Source organism: Papaver somniferum, chromosome 6 (genome assembly GCF_003573695.1).
Source record: "Papaver somniferum cultivar HN1 chromosome 6, ASM357369v1, whole genome shotgun sequence".
Classification (NCBI taxonomy): domain Eukaryota; kingdom Viridiplantae; phylum Streptophyta; class Magnoliopsida; order Ranunculales; family Papaveraceae; genus Papaver; species Papaver somniferum.
In genome coordinates this window covers 105,744,166-105,765,566 of record NC_039363.1, presented here as the reverse complement: position 1 = coordinate 105,765,566, position 21,401 = coordinate 105,744,166, and the positions used below count along the sequence as shown (strand labels likewise).

Below are 21,401 nucleotides of genomic sequence, written 5' to 3'. Positions count from 1 at the left end.
TTATTAGAGGGAGTTTGGGGGAGTTTGAGAAAGTTCACTCCTAACTCATTCTCTTTTAAGAAACAATAAACCCTTATTTGCAAATAACATTGATCTTTAATCAAAAGAAAAAAAAATAAATGAAAATGATCATATCTCTGTATCAATAGTATGTTATTTTGTGCAACGAGATAATTTTTTTTCCCTTCAATTTAACGGTCTCCATACAATTCTAACTCCATTTATTCACGAACATTTTCCCACATATCATCTGCTATACTCTTTCTCCATGCATTAGCTTCTTGACGTTGTTTTTCTTGAGTTTGTTGTGTCAAAATTTCATCGTCATTTACAAGCGTTGATGGATTTCTATCTTCCTCTTCCTCTTCCATGACCGGAAACTCATCTGAACGGCATTATTTTCGTAAGAAGTTGTGTAGGCCTGCACAAGCTGTCATTATCTCCGCTTGCACCTGATACGGAAATGGAGGTTGAGACTTAAAGATCAAGAAACGAGACTTCACAACACCGAACAATCTTTCAACTACATTCCTCAAAGAAGCATGACGCATGTTAAATAATTCTTCAGCCTTTTTCGCATGATTACCCGTACCAGAAAATTCTTTCAAATGATAACGTTGGCCACGAAATGGTGTTAAACAATATCGTCGGTTTGCAAACCCACCATCCCCCAAGTAATATTTACCTGAATAAAACACAAAAAGAAAACTTCGTCAAGTAGAACCCGAATATAACTTAACCAAAAAACTCAAAACTTCACATTAGATAAAAGTAAAATTACCTTGCGGTATTTTCAGTCCATTTCTTTTTGTCATTGCGTCGTTAAGTATTTTTGAATCATGAACAGACCCTTCCCATCCACTGAGCACGTATATGAACTCCAAGTCGAAGTTGCAAAACGCTAACACATTTTGAGATGTAATTCCATGTCGATTCCGATAAACGGATGCATTTCTTTTCTCTACCATTGTTGGGATATGTGTACCGTCCATAGCTCCAATGCAATCCTTAAAGTAAGGATAAATCGTTTACTCTCACGAATTTTAAATGGAGTTGCACTTGTTGGCTTAGCCATCATCCTCGGATCTATAGAATTTAAAGCTCGCAACATCTTGTTGAAGTTTTTACTAACTGTCCACCGAGAGCAACCAAATGTGTCATGTATTGTGCAATATCGTGAACTTTGTCCAACAACGAGTAAAAATGTACCAAGCATTTCTTCAATAGAAACACATCTTGTATCACATAATGATGTAGTTTCTCTAATGATACAACATAGTTTTAGAAAAATATCAGGGTACATCCTATAACTTCTTCGAAAGTCTTCTGTGTCTTGACGCAAAACTCTCCTTATATAGTTATATCCAAACAAAGTAACTGGGCGTCTCATTGGTCTTTCAATACGCTGACTTAATATGTATTGCAATTGCTTAATTATATCCATCAACCATGAATGCACCGCTGAAAGTATATTCAAAAATATGGATAGTTCAAATTCATTATTGTTGCTTACCTCTTCATCATCACTGCTTTCTTATTCTGTATCAAAGGATTCATCTTCACTATCAGTAGATAAATCCAAATCAGACATGTTCACCTAAAAAGATGATAAAAGTACTTTTTTTTATTAGAATCATCATTATTTCAAAAGCATAAAAGTATATGTATATAGAAAATAAGCATATAGAATATAAAGTTCATAAATTCAATCATAATAACCATAAAGATGTCAACCCATAAAAATTAGTAGCAATCAATCCATAATAATAAGTTCTCAACTAGGACAAAATAAAAATTAAATACTAATAGTTATGAAGAAAAACACTCAAATGTTGTAACTCTAAAATCCCATTAAACCTAATATAAACTTGCAAAGATGACAGGTTTATGCTTTTAACTTTGAACCAATCCACAACTTTCTCTCTTCAGGAGTAAAACGTATGAATAAGTTCTTCTTGTGATTGTTGTCAAGCATTTCAATTACTTTCATCTTATCTTCCAAAGAAATTTCATTCATGCCATAAACAAGATCCCATACTTGGTTATCTTTCTTATCCTTATCAATTCTGCGCATTTCTTTTTCAATTTTGCGTTATTCTTTGTCTTTCGCAATAAGAGCATGCATTGAATCAATAGAAGAAGCAATCGATGAACTGTTGGCAATCAATTTCTCTAGATAATCAGACTGCCCAGTAGGATTAGTTGATGTAGAAGAGTCACCAATGTCCACAGAGAGTGCCCTGAGAAGAAACGTCGGTTGCCTTAATAACACTTTATTAAGAAATGATCATTCTACCCTTCACCTAAAATAACAAATATCTTCTTCATCTGATGTCCGAATGACACGTTCGAGTGGTCCATTCCACGTAACTTTTCGAGATCTATTAAATGGTGTTATTCGTAATTATATCGTTGTTAGACTAATTCCTATTAATTAACGTTCGTGTTAAACTAATCCATTAATTAGCGGCTAAGACATCTCTTGACTAGTCTAATACCGTTGACGAGCTTGAGGGTCCTTACACCTTACACACCCTATTAGTTTATATTGGTGCCAAATTCCACACCTCATAAGCATAAAAGCTGAATTCATTAGATATAAATGAAGGAGCATATCCTATATACCACACGTGGAAATTCTCATTTCCCATAACAATTTATAGTGACAAACATTACAAGTCCTTTCCAATTCATGGAAAGATTCAAAGAATCAACAGAACAATCATAATACAAACTCAACAATGTATGGAATGCACAAACAGACAATGCATGAGTTTGTAAAACATAAACTTTTATAAAAGAAACAACAATGGTTTCAAAAGAGTTAAAAGTATTCCCACCTCTTTTGATGACAAGCCACGTCTACCTCAAGATCCACGATCCACTGGTTCATCTTTTGAATCGATCGTTGTTAATATAGACTAACTGGTAATCACACAAAAAGTCTAAGAAACTGGCGAAAATCTCATATAAGTCTCATAACTTTATCTCATACAATTCTGTATTTATAGGCTAAGTGAAATAACTAATGATTCTAGTTTTATCAATAGTTATATAACCTGATAAAAGGTACTTTGGGCATAAATTAATATCTACTTATCCAAATAGGGTCAAATTGGGTGTCAAATGAAATCCCTCGAAAATCCCTACAACTCTGCAGAGGAACAGAAAGCTAATTCGGATCATAAGTGGTCCAAATATACAAAATAAGGTTTCTCGCCCTAAACCCAAGCCCATTGGGCCTAATCCGGCACGACCCACTAAACCAGCCATTACCCATTTACTGATCCATTGGGTCGACCCATAACCCGCTCCAAGACCTGAACTGGTCTGACTCGGTCATCTTCTTCACTAATTCTCTGAAATTATTCTAACTCTTTTTCCTGAAAACAGCTCACAGGGTCATCTTCAATAGTCTCTAGATTACAGCCTATATATCCAAAATAAACAAACTTTATCTATTTAGAATCAGGGAATTAAAAATTACAAGTTATACCTACTGATATTATATCAAATTCTCGCTCTTACCTACCCAAACTAGCTCATAAAATTGATGCTTGCGACTGATACACCTGGTTTTCTTTGCGTTGACTAGTTTTCTAACGTGGATATCTCACTCGTTACTCAACCGAAAGGAACAAACTTTATATGTAAGGAAATCTCACTCGGTGTAATACAATTATTATTTATAGAGCTATGTCTAGTTTTTCCTCTAAGAGACCTTAAAGCGTCTCTAGAAAATGGCCAGTAAACAAAATACAAAGAACATAAAATCATGATCATCAAGAATAACTATATGATTGATTTTGCACTGTTTTCATTATGTAATTACTACCCAAACACTATTAATAAATAAGGGTCAATTAAAACGTCACATTGATTAGTTTAACAAGTTTTCCATCATTAGTTCCATGATTAACAAATAACGTCATCACCATCAACATCATCAAAAACATTTCTTCCTTTCTCTCTTTCACTCCCTTTTTGTTCTACAATTCTTTACAACTCTTTCTCTCTTATCCAGTGATATAAATACTCACCCTCAAAACACTCTTTCCATCATAACTAATCCCCCAACCTCCCTTTGAGTCTCTCTTTTAATCTCTTTCTATCAACAACTCTTCTCTTTTAATAACTCTAACTTTCCTCTAACATTCGACACCACCTTCTATCTACTAACAGCAGCAACTTGTCCAGTTTTCAAAAGACAAGTTTCAACTAAAAAATATCTACTTGATTAACTATGATTAACTAACGTAATTAGGTATTAGTCTAACCTAAACATAACTAGCTGTTAATTAATTGGTTTAACTTAACTAATAAATCTTTGCTATAGCTAACAACTCAAAATTACTAAGGGACACCCTTTCACTAATGGGAGGTCCGGTTAAATTGCAGGGTCAGTCAACGGTCAAGGGTCAAAAATTAAAGACTTCTCCGATTTCGAACTTCTGTGTGCGATATCTTCCTCGTCCAACGTCCGGTTGACGCGTATGAGTAGTTCATTCCGCCGAACTTTCCGAGATATGTTTAACAGTACCAGTTTCATATCTAAATCGTTGTTAGATTAATTTATATTAATTAAGGTTCATCTCTAATTAAACGAGTCATTAGTGCTTAGTCATCTCTTGACTGGTCTAATGACGTTGACGAGCTTAAGGTCCTTACATTAGCCAGCCTATTTGGATGGCTTAGGTCGCGTTTAGGACCATCAGGAAGGTACGCATGCTTTCACCGTCATCCCAACATTGTCCCACATGATCGATCTCCCCAAAGGAGGCCAACGGCGTACCAAACCGTTTGGTCAAAGTCGCGTGGGCGTGGCTGTTTCAAAACCCTAATAATAGTTTGCGGAAACACACATCTGTCGTAAGTTGATCGTGACCATCCATCTTCACCAGCCTAAATGGACGGTGTATATATAGACTCAAGAGGTCCCAAGGATGTCAACGTGATCACAGTGGGCCCACCTTTGCATGTGACCAGCCGGCCTATGCAGATTAGGGCCCGGCGCATCGAAACGCACGCCCCAAAGATGGCATGTAACACGGCTTTAAAACCCTTTGCGGCAATATATTTCCGTCACAAATCTATCACGACCACTCATCTTTGCCGGTCAAATTGAGTGGCCTAGATCGAATCTTTGAGGGACCGAGAAGTGTAGACATGCACGCCAGCGGGCCATCTCCACGCATGCCCGATCGGCCCATACAAATTAGCGCCAAATGTTTGGATTCAATCAGACAAAGAGGGAATGATTGCGCACCTCTAAAAAACTCTAAAATTCCTTCAACGGCAGCAAACATGTGCCGCAAATCATCTCGTTCGTCCAACTTCGCCAGCTTGGTCGGACGGCTTGGATTAAAAACTAGGCGATCAATGGAGTGCCTCAATGATCACCGTCCGCCACTCTGTCACAGGGAGTGATCGACCAGATGGTGGCTCGCCGTGCGGCCTCCAAACGATCACTCGAAGATGGTTGGACGTGCTGCCATTTTGAGACGCTTAATCCGCGACTTACTCAATCAAGCTTTAAAACAACGATGCTTCGTGTATATCGATTTTTTTGAGCTGCTTGGTTAAAAGCGATGCATTACATGCATCGAGCATGCACGATATTTCATGAATATTCCATAAATAACTTAGTTATTTAACCTAATATCATTGTATGTTATTTCTTGCGGCGGGTCCCACGACTTGACTCACTCATTCGAGACATCAAACATGTCACAAACTGGGGTATACTTACTGGGGTATTGGTATGGCGGTTTACAGGGTGCGGCGTGCAACACCCCCATTACGAGAACGTGTCAGGAAAGGTGGACGGTTAACGATGATGAGGGATGCGGGCAAAGGCGTGATCGTGTGACAATCATTTACACGACCCCACTACTCCATCACCCAACTTCCTCCACTTCCTACGAGATGAGGATTGCGCTCAAATAACTTGTATAAATAGGTTCTTCAACCTATTTTCAAAAAAGACGAACTAACCAAGTTGTTGTTAACAACGTATCCAGAAAACACCCAGAACTGATAGCTTACATTGTGCCAGACAGTTCAACATTCTGATACAAGTAATAAACAACCAACACCTTCATAATCTCAACACCTTCTTCGCTTCCCTCCCTAAGACCAACCACACCTCCTTCACTTTGTGACCGAAGCAAGTCTGGAACGACCATTTCTTGGTTTACGCTAGAATTGTACAGATTGATCTCTCGAATCTAAAAGTACTCCTGTGCAGTGCATTTTTTTAGGGTTTGGATTCGTTTCTCATTCACACACACCCCAAATTTACCAAAACCAGTAGAAACAGTTTTCACCCATAAACACTCGTTAACAAAATTTTGTTGTGTCATTTACTTTATATTTTCGCATTATAATTTTTTTATTCTAATTAAAGTAAATTACACAAATGTTAATTCCTATTTACTTGATAAGCAATCTTATTGTGTTTGGTTAAGTCCGAACCTTTTTATCAAGTAAACATACTTCGTTGTTATATTGTCTCAATCTCGTATCCATAGACGATCACACGAAGTGTGAACCGATTAGTTTCACTATCTCGACTCAGTCCATAGACAATCACTTTCAGAGAAAGGACTTATAGGTAGGAAAAGTTTTAGCTTGAGGCATATTTGGGTACCCTCGCCTTTTCAATTGGTATCAGAGCAGGCAAACACGAAAAGATCTAATAATCTGTGTTTGGTGCGATCCAACCTATAAGAATTGAATCTAATGGTCGACTCAGTTAACGTAATGGCAGGATTTGATTACTTTAAAAGATCTTGGTGGAAAACACGTATGAAGTATGTAATACTCTTATTCCTAAACCTGTTAGGAATTATGCTTATGTATGTCTTGAGTGACTTAATACTCCTTTGGCTATCACAGGATTGTATATCATTATAGTGAGTAAAAATGATACAATGGCCTATGAGACATGTCGTATCTTGAAAATGCATAAGATTCTGCTCAAAATTTTTATGAACATCGGCTATTGTGTTCTGTAAAAATCAGGAATATTAAATATATTTTGGATGGCCTACCAAAGTATACACATATACGTTTTCATATCAAAGACTGTAAATGTTTCACTTTCCAGGATGTGTTTTGGAAAATATGTGATCCTGTAAGGAATGAGTTTTCAGTTAATAATTCTATTAACAATGGTTTGCTTCATACACCGCACAACTGTTTTAATGAAGCAAGTGATCTTTTGAAACATCACTGGGATTTTGATTCTGATGGTATTTTTTTTTAACAAATATCATATCTTGTTCAAATTTATCTCTTTATACTCTAGTAAATTCTTGAATAAATTTCAAGTGATATTGCCATTCTCTAGTAATAAAAGATTAAACAGGTTTTTGGACAACAACATGGAATCAATATGTTACAAAGATCCAGACCATGAGAAAACAGTTTTCCAAAAGAAAGACCTGCATATAAAATCGGAATTGTTTCTCCACAAGTCTCTGTTTCCGGTTTTGAGAGTATTTCCTAAAACTAGTTATTTCCGGTTTTTGATATCAAGTCTTCCTATAAAATATGATCTCTTGCTATATGTTCATACATATTGGGGAGTTTTCCATACCTTTTTTTTTGTAATTAGGGAAGGCAAAACAATATAAAATATATATATGTTTTTAATCAAGAGAGTGACACCCTTGTTTTGGAAACCCTAAAACTCCCAAGAGAGACACGTACGTTCATGGACTAGTTTAAAGTAACATATCATAATAGATACAAGAAGAACAAAAACTCTGTTTTCTTATATCCCTCCTCATCATGACTCAATAATTAAGAGTTTAATCAGAGCATAAGAAGGAGGTACATAGAAACAAAAAAAGAAACAACATAGTCAAACATAATACAAATGGAAAACTACAGTTGACTTGAGTATCTCCCAAATGTCATTCTTGCATCTCTCAAGTTAGATACAAGAATGAAAATACCTACGATTAGGTAGTCAGGTGAGATGTAATCCCACTATGAGTATTGAGAGATGAGTTGTAAATTCCATCTGAAAGTTTGAACCTGGTGTTCTTTACCTTCTTTTGGTTATTTCTCATTCCAGAAGAATTCACCATAACCTTGTTAGGTGATGCATCATATATAATTTTCTGAGGATTAAGTCTAGGACCTCTAGAAATAGGTTCCAGGGGATTAGAAGAGACATGTCTCCACCATCTAGACTTATATTTTCCAGACTTATTCTCATAAACACTTGGAATGTTTATTTTTGTGGTGTAAGAATTTTCACCACTCGGAGGAACACGATTCTTGTGGGATTTTCGAGATGAGTGACCATTGAAATCCATTTTATGAGAATCCTGTTTTCTGCAGGAATGAAATCCATTGTAGTGGTCATTAGAGAGTTTACTCTATTGACAGTGAAAAGAAGTAGATTTTGAAGCTCAGAAATCTGTTTCTTTCTAGCAAAACAATGATGAACATAGTGGTTCATTTTCCCACATAAGGTATAGGTTCATGGAAGAGAGACATTGGAAGGAACCTGTTTTAAATTAATAGCCCTATTAGAAGATTGCAAGTTACGTAAACATTTCTTAGCAGGAACTTCCTTTGGAGAACATTTCTTCATGTACTGTAATTTTTGCTAAGAATTGGTGATCGGTACAGAAGAATTTCTCATTAAAACAGAGTTTTCCTTTTTCAAGGATTTGCATTGTTCTTGGGATAGAATAAGTGATGCACCCGGTTTCTCTTTCTCAACACAAAGTTTGTCTAGATCAGATGAATGCGTCTCGATCAAACGTTTTTCTCCAATTGAGTCTTCTTTAACAATATTCTCAAGAACACTAATCTTTTCACGCTGAAGGGTAGTTTCTTGAATTAGTTTTTCGATATTGTTGGATAAGGACTCAATGATACTATAGAGTTCCCGTTCTATAACAAGAGACTTTTCAAATTCATCGATGACTTGAGCATGATTTTGAAAATCGATAGCCACGGTAAGTTTTTTTGAGATTCTGGTGAGATCCAAAAACAACTTCTAAAACCTAATCGGTCATCAATGAAAATTCAATCCCCAAATATAAATATGATAATTAAACAAACAATTATTTAGGGAGATTCAATTTAAAAAGTCTAAATCGTTATCATAAATACATATTTTTGGAGATTAATCTGATAATCAAACAGGTTGTTTTACCACTATCCATGAGCCCCGTTTTTACGTTTCTCGGTTCACTCGTGTGACATTTGCAACTCTAAAACTAAATAAGTAAAAATGGTATTACACAAAATTCTCATTTACTAATTCTTAGTTGATATGGAGGCTACTGTGCAGACATGTATTAGATTACTAAGATGTATTTCTAGCTAGTTTTATCATGTTTTAACTAGCCAATCCGAATTCTTAGTTGGTTATGTGAAAGCCATCTTAATTTTATCATTTTGTCAGTGGTATTGAATTCAAAGACATGGGTTGATTCCTTTAGCAATATTATTACCCGCTAATATTGGTACCCATCTTTAGCAGCCATCAATTCTTCTACAAAGACAATTACAACCAATATTATGATTTTACCATTAAGTGACTTGGAGTTCCCAGCAAGCAACCTAACATGTACGAAAAAAGATCATTCAGTTTAACAATTAGTGAACAATCCGAAAATTCTGAGCCAAATACATGCCCATCTGAAATTTATTAGGTGCAACTATAAAATTTATTTCAGTCCAGACTGGTTATTTTGTTAAAATTGAATTACAAAAATCATTTCAGGTGTACAACTATGTACACATTAACAATAAACATGTGCATAATTACAAAATTCATTTCAGGGTTTAGAATCTCTTGATGTAAGAGTCGAGACTATCGTTTCCCTATCTCCAGCGGGAGTGCTAGAAGTTGAATTATGGGAATGCTAGAAGTTGAACAAAAAGTAACAACAGCCAAAACAATGGGAGTGCTATAAGTTGAATTATGCAGTTTGGTAGTAGTTTTAAAGGCTAGTGGTTGATAAACCCGATTCACGAAATGTGATCAATGTTTGGTAGTCTTTTAGGGTTCGCGAACCCGGTTCATGAACCGTTGCACCCTGACTCGTGAAAGAGCCTAACAGTTCACGAACCATTGTACCAACTGTCCCAGTTTAAGGTTTAGTATATGCTCAAAGACTTATTCTTAAAAATATGTCGGCATTACTGGAACTCTCTAAAACACTTGTACGGCTTCATTGATCACTCAAACACTTATGTGAGTGCATAATGATCAAATTCTTAGGTGTTTAAATGGACATCAAATTTCTTTAGTTCTTTGGCATATTTGCCAAACCGAACAATCAGTATACACAGTTCCAATACCGGTTCCTAGTGTATATTCTTCTAATGTATTTTTAAGACCTAAAAGTGTTTGCTTGATTCTCAAGTTATCTTAGCTTGAATTCTAAGCTACCCCTGGTTCTTGAAAATATATAAATAGAGATGCTCTTTCAACTGGAAAATTCAAAACCTGACATTTTTTGTCCTAGTTGGTTCTAGAGTCGTCCTCTATAGACTTAGGTTTCCTCTGAGAAACTTGATTAGGTCTACGAATAAAAGACTCCGCTTTCAGTATTCTTGAAGCCAAATATGACTATCTTTACCTTGATACTTCGTGTATCATGACCTTGTTTTTCTGTTATCGGGGTTTTCGTATTCTCTTTCAGGTAAGATATGTAGGAATCACAAAGTTCTTTTCGTCTCAGAATTTGTGATTCCTCAAGATATATTTGAAACATGATCTTAATTTATATTTTGAAGATTGTTCTTGAGAGGCGGTTAAGAATCTAGGCTTCTCTTAGGAAGTCGTAAGTTCTGGATTTGTGAGGTTTACTAGATTTTTCTATTGCAAACAGATTTTCATACCTTGATCTTTGATTTAATTGGAAATCAAATAGGCTAACTGTTATAGGAAGATTGGTATCAAAAGTCTTCATTTAAGTTGAAGAAACTCTTAGGATGTAAAGGACGCCATCTAAGGGAATCAATCGCGTAGAGCCATGCGAGGTTCAAGAGACGTAAGTGAAAAAGCGGGGGTCTAACAACACCACCCAATATTTCGCTTAGCAATCTGTATGGACAAAATCGAATATACTTTTAAGAGAATCAATAAGACTCGATCAATTAAAAGTACATCAACGAGTTTATATCTCTCTCTTTTGATTTGATTTCCTCAAACAGAAACTGCGAGTACTAATCAAATACAAGGAATAACTTGGATGGTACCAAAAACCAATATCCAAGGATCAATCAATGATAATCAACAACCAAAGATTGGATTACTCTAATTGATGATCTAACGCACAACCTGTATTATTTCAATTATAAAGATAAAACAATTTAATGCGGAAACTGAAATAACACAGACACCGGAAATTTTGTTAACGAGGAAACCGCAAATGCAGAAAAACCCCGGGACCTAGTCCAGATTGAACACACATTGTATTAAGCCGCTACAGACACTAGCCTACTCCAAACTAACTTCGGACTGGACTGTAGTTGAACCCCAATCAGTCTCCCACTGATCCAAGGTACAGTTGTACTCCCTACGTCTCTGATCCCATACGTCAACTATATTTTGTTTTTTAATTGTTATAATGTTAGAATTTAGTTTGATGTACATTGATAGAGCATATGGCGGCCTTCAATCAAAATATCGTGTAACCTAGCTGCCATGTGCATTTTCGAGACAAACGCTCCACCATCTGAATTACATCCTCAATTGTGATCGAGGGAGAACCGAACTAATAGATACCGAATTTTCTTATGACTCTTGGATACTCTACCATCCCAATAATAATATTGCAAATTTGTGATGTATTAGTTACACCATGTTTGTGTGGGTTTGAATCGCGATCTGAATCTGAATCGATATCTGATTCTGGGCAAGTCAGATTTTAGATTATTAATTTGTTTTTTTTTCCTTGATGTCTGACTCGACTCATACATCTGACTTAGAGCTATTTGCCGATCTAATGATATAGGTAAGAACACTTCCTGACCATATTCCATTAACTGATCATAACGATATCATGGAAATATTGTACTGACCCATATATATGAACGAAAAGAGAATCACCTTGATATAACCAGATAGAACCGGAGATTGAGATTAGTACCTGGCTGACTGGGCATACATATGACTGGAATCATAAGAAATTTGTAATTCTATATTATTTTATAATGACCGGAATCATAAAAAAAATTGATATTCTATATTTTTTTATAATTTTTGAGTCGGATCTCGAAGGAATTAGTTATTTGGATGAGTCATTTAAGTAAGAACAAATTGCTAAACTTATCATCTGAACACAGCTTGGGGATGTAGCTCAGATGGTAGAGCGCTCGCTTAGCATGCGAGAGGTACGGGGATCGATACCCCGCATCTCCATAACTTTTTTTTTTTTTTACAAACCTGCCCAGGACACTGGTTAAACACGTAAACGCCCTAGCATTGAACAATCAGTAGCAGCGTGGAGGGAACGAAGCCATTTTCATTTCCCTCCCAATTCCCCACCAGATTTCTTCATACTTCCGATCTGCCTCTCTCTTTTATCACCCAAATTAGGGTTTAGACACTCAATGAGACTCTCCCTCCTCTAGCTGATGAACAACAGAAATGGATAATCCGTTGACACCGCCGGATGATATAACCGAGAAGAAGAAGAAAAGTTCAGATCCAGAATTTATAAGTTGTTTGCTTCAGCCTCCAACTGCTGATTCAGATCCTACTTACATTGGGACTCGTCGTCTACTTCTTTACAGGAAACTTAACTCTGGTATTGATCGCCGTAAGGTAAATTCTAAATCTCCTCTCTCACTTTCGTAGTTTTTTTAGTTTCATTTCTGGAATAATTTTAATTAGAAATCAATTTAGCATTTTGGTATTTGATTTAAGAGTTTAAGAAGTTAGTTTTGTTACACATTGCCTAGGAGATAGTATCCGTAGTTAGACAACTTAGTTATTTCAAGAATGTTCACTTTTACTTGTACATTGGAGTAGTATCGATGTGAATTGTGGCTTGGATTTGATGACTTCTAGTATATGATGTGTATTTTGTTGCTTACTGAATTTGTTTTGTGTTGAAGGATTGGAAATCGAATGGAAAAGGTTATGTCGCATACCGTAATTGGATTTGTAGACCAAGGAATTGGGAGAGTTTGCATATTCCAAGTGGCCCGAGCACACCTGGTCAAAGGTTAGTGTATAACTGCGATTGTATGCTCTTTGGTTTTGGTTTTTATTAGCATTGATGCATTTTTGTGACATTTTGACTTCCTTGTTCCAATTGTTCTGTAAATTTATGTTTCCATGCGATTCTGACATCAGGGTGATTTACTGATTGATGCATCAGTGGGCGATGGGTTCCGACTCCAAGCCCACTCTCTATTTTGTTAGAGGTGGACAGTTGGGGGGGTTCCAGCAGGGTATGTATGATATACTCTTGCCGATTTATTTCTATTTTCTATGATACTGCCAATGTAATTGCTTTAGTGTCCTTGGAAACCGGTCAAAAGAGCGGTTCTAGGGTACTGGATTCTTAATCCGTTATAGTTGAGAGATGTATTATGTTTCTTTTTTGAAGACTTGTATAACACGTAACGGGTTTTAACTGATTCCCGTTCATGCAGGATTTAAGAAGTGGCAATCTCGGTCGTCGTACAAGTTTCAGCTCAAGCCTGAGTGATAGTGATCGGCCTATACGGAAAGTTGAACCTGCATATTCTTTTGTAGGGATGCATTGCATCTTTGACCATTGCAAAGCATCAGGTACCTTTGATTGTTCTCTTCTTCTTTCGTCTCCGTACACCTTAGTTCTTCTAATTTTTTTCTTTCAAAACAAAGCAAACTAATAAGTTTCAATTACCAGTTACTGTGTTGAAGTTTGGGAACATGAGTTCGGATCTACTTGCTTATGGGGCTTCAGATGGATCCTTGACTGTTTGCAGTGTCTCTCAACCACCTTCTATCGTTAAGCATTTGAGTGGTCATTCAAAAGATGTCACAGGTTGGAATCAAGTGAACACATCATCTATATACTATAGTTTTTCTACGAAAATCAAATGCAGAATTTGTGATTCTTGACTTCCATTTGTTATTCGATTTTTACCTTACAAGTAAGTGATTTCTATATGTTTATTAACCAGTTTATTTATTCACAGATTTTGATTTTTCATCCAACAATCAGTATATTGCTTCAACGTCAATGGATAAGACTGTGAGAATATGGGAGTTATCAGGAGGAAACTGCATTAGAATAATATATGGGGTCTCCCCACAATTATGCATCCGCTTTCACCCAGTGAGTGTACACTGTCCTTGACATTTTTTGAGTGATATCAAGTCTTGTTGTGCTCTTACATTCTTGCTCTTTCACTGCAGGTAAATAACAACTTCCTTTCAGTTGGCAATGGAAATAGAGAAATCAATGTAACTTCTCTTCTCACAACTTAGAAAATGGGATGATATTGCTATGCTCTGAGGTTCAATTTCAAACTTCTGCCTTCAATTGTGTTTCAGGTGATAAATTTCAGCACTGGGAGGATCATTAAAAAAGCAATGTTCGAGAGTGAGGTTACAGCCATGGACCACGACCATACTGGTCAGCTTATATTTTGTGGTGATGCTCAGGTTTGTTAACTTACTTGATCGTAATATGGATTCTATAACAGCCTCAGTTATAAAGGCATGCAACTAAACTGGCTAAAATTCTACAGGGGTGCATATACAGCGTACTTATGGACTCCCACACTGGAGCATTATCCCGGTCACATCGCCAGCGAAGTAGCCTTAAACAAAAATCCCCTACTACAACTGTACAGTATCGTACCTTCTCTCTGCTGGCAAGGGGTCCTGTTCTTTTAACATGTACACAGGATGGAAGTCTTTCCTTCTTCAGGTATCTGTTTTAAGTTTCATCTTGTACTTCTCATCTAATCGGTAGACACAGCTTTGGAATCTTTTTTGAGTCATTTTTTCCTGATGACTGGAGATTTGCCGTGTAGTGTTGCTTTGGAGATACAAGGGTATTTGACTCTCCGTTGTTCACTCAAACTGGCTCCTCGAGTGCACAGTATCCGTGCAACATTCTGCCCACTACTTTCACTTGAAAAGGGAGAATTTATAGGTAGGTACCTTACAGTGTCATGTTAAAAGAGTACTGTGCTAATGTATGTTGTGACATGTTTTCTGAACTTCTTAGAAATATCAACTTCTAAGGTGATCTTCCATATAACATTAGAAACCAAACAAGCACACCCTTGGTAGTGTGTATGCTTGAAACCTGAAATTAGTGTTTAACTTTTAAGTCCAACTTGCTGTTTTGAACTTTTCCTAGATACTACAAGTCTAACCTTTAATCTGATTGTTGAATATGAAGTTGCTGGAAGCGAAGACTCGAACGTTTACTTTTATGACTTGACTCGTCCAAAACACACGTGTGTAAACAAATTACAGGTTTGTGTAAAACTCACTCCTATATAGAGAACCCTCAATGTACTTCCACTCTCTCTGAAAATTTGGTTACTTGCAGGGTCATGGTTCACCAGTTATAGGGATTGCTTGGAACCATGGAGAGAACTTTTTGGTTTCATCAGATTCTGATGGTACAGTGATTGTCTGGAAACGAGCAAAGACTACTAGTTAACGCAACGTTTACACTGAAAGATGACGCTTCCATCATGTGTACACCAAGAAAGAATGAAAAAGGATATCTGTTCACTTGGAAACCACCTTTTGCTCGTGGATCCGTTGGACCACTTGTGATAAAGTGCGTTCCCAAGTACAGCTTTTATTTTCTTCTCTAGTATCTCTACAGTTGTTACAAATCGTAAATTTTGGAAAACAAAATGAAACTTGAGTAGGTGAGTAAGAATTTCTCCACACAAGTCTTCGAATAGTTTTATATATGCTAATGGAATTGGAGAAAGGAAAATCTAGTACCACCCGTTTCTTAAATGAAAAACTAGAATAGTTCAAGGACATGAAGTATGTTATTATTGGATTTTCTCCAACAGAAAATTATCTTTGGAATCACAAAAATGAGAAATTTAGCGAACTTAAGATGTAATCCCAGTTTTGAAACCTAATAGTCCAAGTACTTCCTATGTTGTTGAACTGAAATTGCTCTAGGAAAAAAATTCGCAAGAGAGAGAGAGAGTGAGAACAAACCTGTTAGGTAAAGTTAGGCAAGTAGATAAGCCATCAGAAAAGAGTGCTTGAACTTGGTTGGAACTAGACAGCATTTTCGACCGAGAGAGTCGAGAGTTTAAAAGAAAAGAAGGAAAAATAATTAAAAAAAAAAAAAAGTAATTCCGTTGTCGGGACTTGAAACCGGGTCTCTCGGGTGAGAGTCGAGTATCCTAACCACCTAGACTACAACGGATTGTTGAGATTCTGGTATCTATTCTCTTCCTCGGTACAAAATCTGTCACTTTTCGCGAACAAAATCTAGGTCTTCAATTTCCTTCGTTGTGTCATGAGATGGAACCCGGCTGAGTTTGCTTTAAATCAAACGGCAGTCAATACACACGTAGAAAATTTAAAAGGTGAGGGAGGGGAAACTTCTGCATCTTTTAGTCCGAATATTAAAAAGCTAGTTACACGTCCACGCTGGACGTCAACACCAGCAAATGCTCGAGGGAAAGCCTCGTGTGTGGTGAATCGGAGAACAAGACCTCATTTTGTTATACCAACTCAAAAGACTATTTTCCACCCACGTTTTTCAGTTTTGGAGCAATCCGAAGAAACTTTTATAACAATACAACATACATACCTTGGTTACCATCCACTCAGGTCGTTGTAGTACATCATACCGAAGGCTTGTTTAAAAAGCATCACTTTTAGTTTTGCTGGAAAATCACCTGGTTGAATCTCAGCTGGCCACTCATCACCAGGGGGAACCCTCCCTCCCTTGTTCTCAACTTTAAGTCCAATCTTCCTCCCCATTTTTGCCAGATAACGGGCAGCTTTATTCAAACTCCTCGGATATTGTAATAAATCATCTAGATCTTGACCTTTAGGTGCCCGAGCTTTAATTTCCCTCGCATGAGGCCCCATGCTCGGATCAGAACCCCTATACCCAAAAAAAGACCCCAAACACGTCTTGCAAATACCTGTACCATCTCTACATTTATCCTTACGGCAGTTCCATAGTAACTTAACGAGAGTAGGAATATGAGTCGAAATTCCATGCTTCTCAGCAAGTATGACACCAGCCTTTACACCCATCAGCACTTGAGTGAAAAAAGATTTTGCATCTGCTGAGTACATGGCTGAAGCAGTGACTGGCTTTGCGTGCGAATCAAAATAACTCCATATCCTCCGTAGCCTTTATTCTTTTTATGATGAGGCAAAACGTGTTTGATGATTTTTCACTTTCCAAGAATTAACCCAGATTTCTAATTGTGGCCTCAAAGTACGTAGGCATGTGTTTACATTGAGGTCTATAAACAAAATCTTCTTGCAGCCTCTTCACTGGTAAACAAACAGGTCTAGGTTTCGGTCTCGAATAGTCTTCCTCCTACGAGTCAGAGATAGGATTCCAAGACCCCTTCTCATCTTCCACCTCCGAGTCAGAGATAGGATTCCAAGACCCCCTCTTTGTTGTCATTACATCACATCTATAGATAAACTGGAAAGATAGATAAAGATTGGGGCCGCAAAGATTTCATATATGAGCACATAGATTGTTTGTTATATTTGTATCAACAAGAACTGAACAAATTCAAATGAGGATTTATTACTTACAGTTATTGATACGATTTCTTCGCTCTTTTCTATTGCTGTTGAATTGGTCATACCTACTCCTTCATCTACATTGTCTTCATCTATGTCGTCTCCTGATTGATAATATTCTTCCTCTGAGTAATGATATTCGACAGAACTCACAGGGGAGGCATCTTCTTCTCTTTCTTGTTTACAAGATTATTCTTTAGCAACTGGTAAGCACTTGCCGACATTGACACTGGGACTGGTGCCAACACCAGAATCAGAAGATGTAATACCATCAGAAGTATCAGAATCCACATCCATTGCGGCATTTTCTTAGCCATATACTAGTTGCAATTGATGAAGACTAAGAGAAAAGATAAGACCATAAGCAATTGTTGCACAGACACCACAAATCATCAATTCAAATATTTAGATATAATTCATGAGCACACTAATATGGCTCAGTATAACAGGGATGCAAGTGGCGCATAGTGATTACGCGTTACAGAGTTGCAGACCAAGTCAGTGTGCAGTCAGGATGGCGCGACACTGCGTAGACTGTCAAGTGCTAAGAATGGCATAACCCCGCAGGTCCAATGAAGTGCAAGAATGGCACGACATTTTAAATGCATTTGGCTAAGTAATGAAGCTATTGGCCGACACAATGAAGCTTCATTAAGTAGAAGGCAAGACTAGGCCAAAGTTGCAAGATACAACATGCGATGTTGGCATGTTGGCATGTTCGTGGAATTGAGTTAGTCCAAACTCAAGGATAATGCAAGAAGGTAGAGTAGGCCAAGAGTTGGTCTATGCATTAGTTCAAGGCTGGCCAAAACTTGAATAATGCAAACAAGCTAGTAATACGAGAGTGTGCATTACTATTGTCAAGCAGATTGGCTAAGTGGAGCATATGGCTCCAGATAACCAGATTGAGCTAAGGAGTTGGCATCGATGATTGAAGCATAAGGATTGTCCATGCATTAGCTTAAAGTGATAAGCATGCAGGTCCAAGATGGCTGAGCTTTGGAGCGAGGCACAATTCAGTAAGGCGCAAGAAATGTGCAACTTGGATAAAGTGACGGTTAGGAGTTGGTTACGAGCTTCACAAGCGTGCCAATGATGCAAGACAAGTGATAACGGTCATAAAGTGTGTTTATAACCATATTAGAGTATTCATAACCAACAAGAACAGGTGTGGCACCAGTTGGCATGACAACACAAAAGGTGGCAGTTAAAGTTGGCGGTTATGGAAACTACTTGGACACTTGGCTGTCTAAGGATTGTGCAAGCGGTTGCACAGAAGTTTTGGTTAGTGAGTTTGCTGTATAAATAGTCCTAAGGAGTGGGAAAATTAGTAGGCTTACATAGGAGAGTTTTGTAGACATGTAGTCTCATACTTGGGAGAATAAAGGCATCACCAAGAGGGTGATGGCCTGTTTGGTCCATGTGATGGATTGTTTTGTATAATATTCCTTAATGCAACGAAATGGTTTATTGTGTTAGTTCTTTGTGTTCATTATGTTGTTGATCTTGTGTGAGAAGTGTTGAAGTGCATGGCAGAACCTTTTATGCTTATGGGGGCATGAAGAGTTAGAGAGAAAGAAGAGTAAAGACTTCCTTTGTGCAAAGCCTTTGGAGTGAAGGAAGATGCATACTTTGATGCAAGTATGCCAGGCTGGGTACTTGTGGGTGATGGTGAATCACTGAACCACAGAGTATTGCCGGTCATGTCCCATGAAAATTTTAGGCGATTAAATGGGCGTGTGACAACAGATATCAGAGCGGTGTTTGGGGACAATGTTCTTGATTTTTCTCTCTTTTACTCAAGTTGGTTGTCATTTGTTTGTAAATTCGGAGGTGAATTGTTTGGGTTTCACTAGTATAAAGGCTAGAAGAAGTTGGTCTTGTATGGAAAGATCAATTGGAATGACCTTTGAAGCTTGATGTAGCAGCAGGCCATGAAAGTTTATGACAAAGGTGTCAAAATTCCTTCCCAAAGTGTTAGACGAACATGCGAGAGTCATTGAAAACCGGGTTTTCAAGTGATTGCATGACAAAACTATGGAGTATGTTGACTTCTATGGTGCAAGTCAGGTGTTAAAATCCATGTTTCTCACAAGTATGCAAATATTACGCATTTGCAATGAATTTCTTTGTGGTGTTCTCAGTAGCGAGTACATTACATGTTGTAATGGGGACTTTGCGAAAATTCCTGAATACAAAGAAGTTGTTGGCCTTTGCAGTGGAAAAGAAGATTAATAACATGTCTATGCGATAGATTGAAGGAGTTTTCATCGTAACCAGTTGGATGGAAGATTAAAGATATATCTCTCGAATGCATGTACCTTGGTGGTAATGCAAAGTCTGGTTGTGAACCAGCATTTTTGTGGCAATGTGATGCCATAAAAGAAGAATTGGATGGCCAATTCTTATCTAGCATAAAGCTTATTAAAAGGCTGAAGACAGAAGCGCAAGTTAGGGGAAAAAACCGATACACCATGGTCTTGCGTTTTCAAAGAGTTCTTCGTTGATGCTACATGCGCACAAGGAGTGTGCTTGCACCTGGTTTATGAGTGGGATCAATATGCTTGGACAAGGGTGTCCAAAGACCTGCATTTGATCATAACCACAAGCGGATGTTCTTGTCAACTAAAAATCAGTATTGATACTAAAGTTGATTTTGGAGAAGGGGAAAGACAAGAGTTACCAGTTGTGCATGGAAAATAAAAATGAGTTCCCAGTTTGAAGAAGAATGCGGCATTCTTGCTTCATCGAATGTAGGCAGTGGCGCCTCATTTGCAAGGATTATGGCCTTGTTTGCAATTGTCCAAAGTGTTTATCCGCGAAAGTCATTGAGTGATATGAATTTGCTGAGCTCTACGGTGATGCTCAGAATCACCAAGTTAAGTCTGTTCCAGATGTGCAAAGGTGCACAAGTTTGTGTCAAGATTTGGGTGCTAATTGGCATAGCATGTATGCAACAGTAGTATGAGCCAAATAGGATTTGGGCATGACCAGGATGCATGATGCGGTTGAAGATGTAAGTTAGGACAAATTTTGGATGCGGGAAAGAAGTACAAAGTAGTGGTGATGCATAAGAATGGCATGAGGTCATTTTTGAATAAATCTTCATGAAAGCTAAAGAAAAATGATAGCATCAGTCTAAAAGGAGTATTCAACTAAGTGTCACTTATATTGTGCTTCTTTATGGGAGTTGCATTAGAACGTTGATAGTTGGAAGAGTGCATGTGGAAAAGTGAATTGCTACATTGGGGACAATATGTGTTGTCTCGCTTCCTTTGTTGCTTAGAAGCAAAGTTGAAGTCAGTATTGCAAGACTTGTTAGGTCTTACAAGTTGCAATCAGGTGGTGTGAGTATTTGCTCAAGTTTGAGTATACTTCATTTTGGGTCGAGTAGACCTTGGTGTTGGAATGAAGTTTCTCTATGTAAGGTAGTAGTGAATGAGTGTATTTGAAGTAAAAGATCTTGCCTCTTTTGTTCAAAGTAAAGCTAGTTCGCGTGGAAGATGCTACATAACATATTAAGCCAAAATATGCAATAGAATACGCTGAAAGTAAAAGAAGCAAATAAAAGTTGGTGGCATAGTCGAGTTTGTTGTTGGGAGTTATGTGGAAGTATGAAGGCATTTGGCAGTGAATGCATGGAGTAACGCATCAA

General features: G+C 37.4%; 1 protein-coding gene and 2 non-coding genes across 3 annotated transcripts; 2 read left to right on the top strand and 1 right to left on the bottom strand.

Annotated features, from left to right (window-relative positions):
* Positions 1–12,327: 12,327 nt before the first annotated feature.
* On the top strand, positions 12,328–12,400 carry TRNAA-AGC. Its single transcript has one exon. It is a non-coding gene; the product is annotated as a tRNA-Ala (tRNA).
* A 61-nt stretch (positions 12,401–12,461) lies between these two features.
* Positions 12,462–15,938, top strand: LOC113288731 (WD repeat-containing protein 13-like). The gene is made up of 12 exons (XM_026537854.1): positions 12,462–12,805; positions 13,099–13,208; positions 13,365–13,437; positions 13,642–13,780; positions 13,881–14,018; positions 14,173–14,312; positions 14,393–14,440; positions 14,531–14,641; positions 14,728–14,909; positions 15,016–15,137; positions 15,390–15,466; positions 15,543–15,938. Exons 1-12 carry the CDS (start codon positions 12,629–12,631, stop codon positions 15,654–15,656), a joined length of 1,431 nt encoding a protein of 476 aa, XP_026393639.1. The 5' UTR covers positions 12,462–12,628; the 3' UTR covers positions 15,657–15,938.
* A 383-nt stretch (positions 15,939–16,321) lies between these two features.
* On the bottom strand, positions 16,322–16,394 carry TRNAE-CUC. The gene has a single exon. It is a non-coding gene; the product is annotated as a tRNA-Glu (tRNA).
* Positions 16,395–21,401: the final 5,007 nt, after the last annotated feature.

Bases quoted from the DNA above. Each gene is read 5' to 3' on its own strand.
- LOC113288731 (XM_026537854.1), top strand. From the start codon at position 12,629: ATGGATAATCCGTTGACACCGCCGGATGATATAACCGAGAAGAAGAAG. The intron at 12,806-13,098 runs GTAAATTCTAAA...TTTGTGTTGAAG, and splicing joins CTGGTATTGATCGCCGTAAG to GATTGGAAATCGAATGGAAA. The intron at 15,467-15,542 runs GTTTGTGTAAAA...GGTTACTTGCAG, and splicing joins CGTGTGTAAACAAATTACAG to GGTCATGGTTCACCAGTTAT.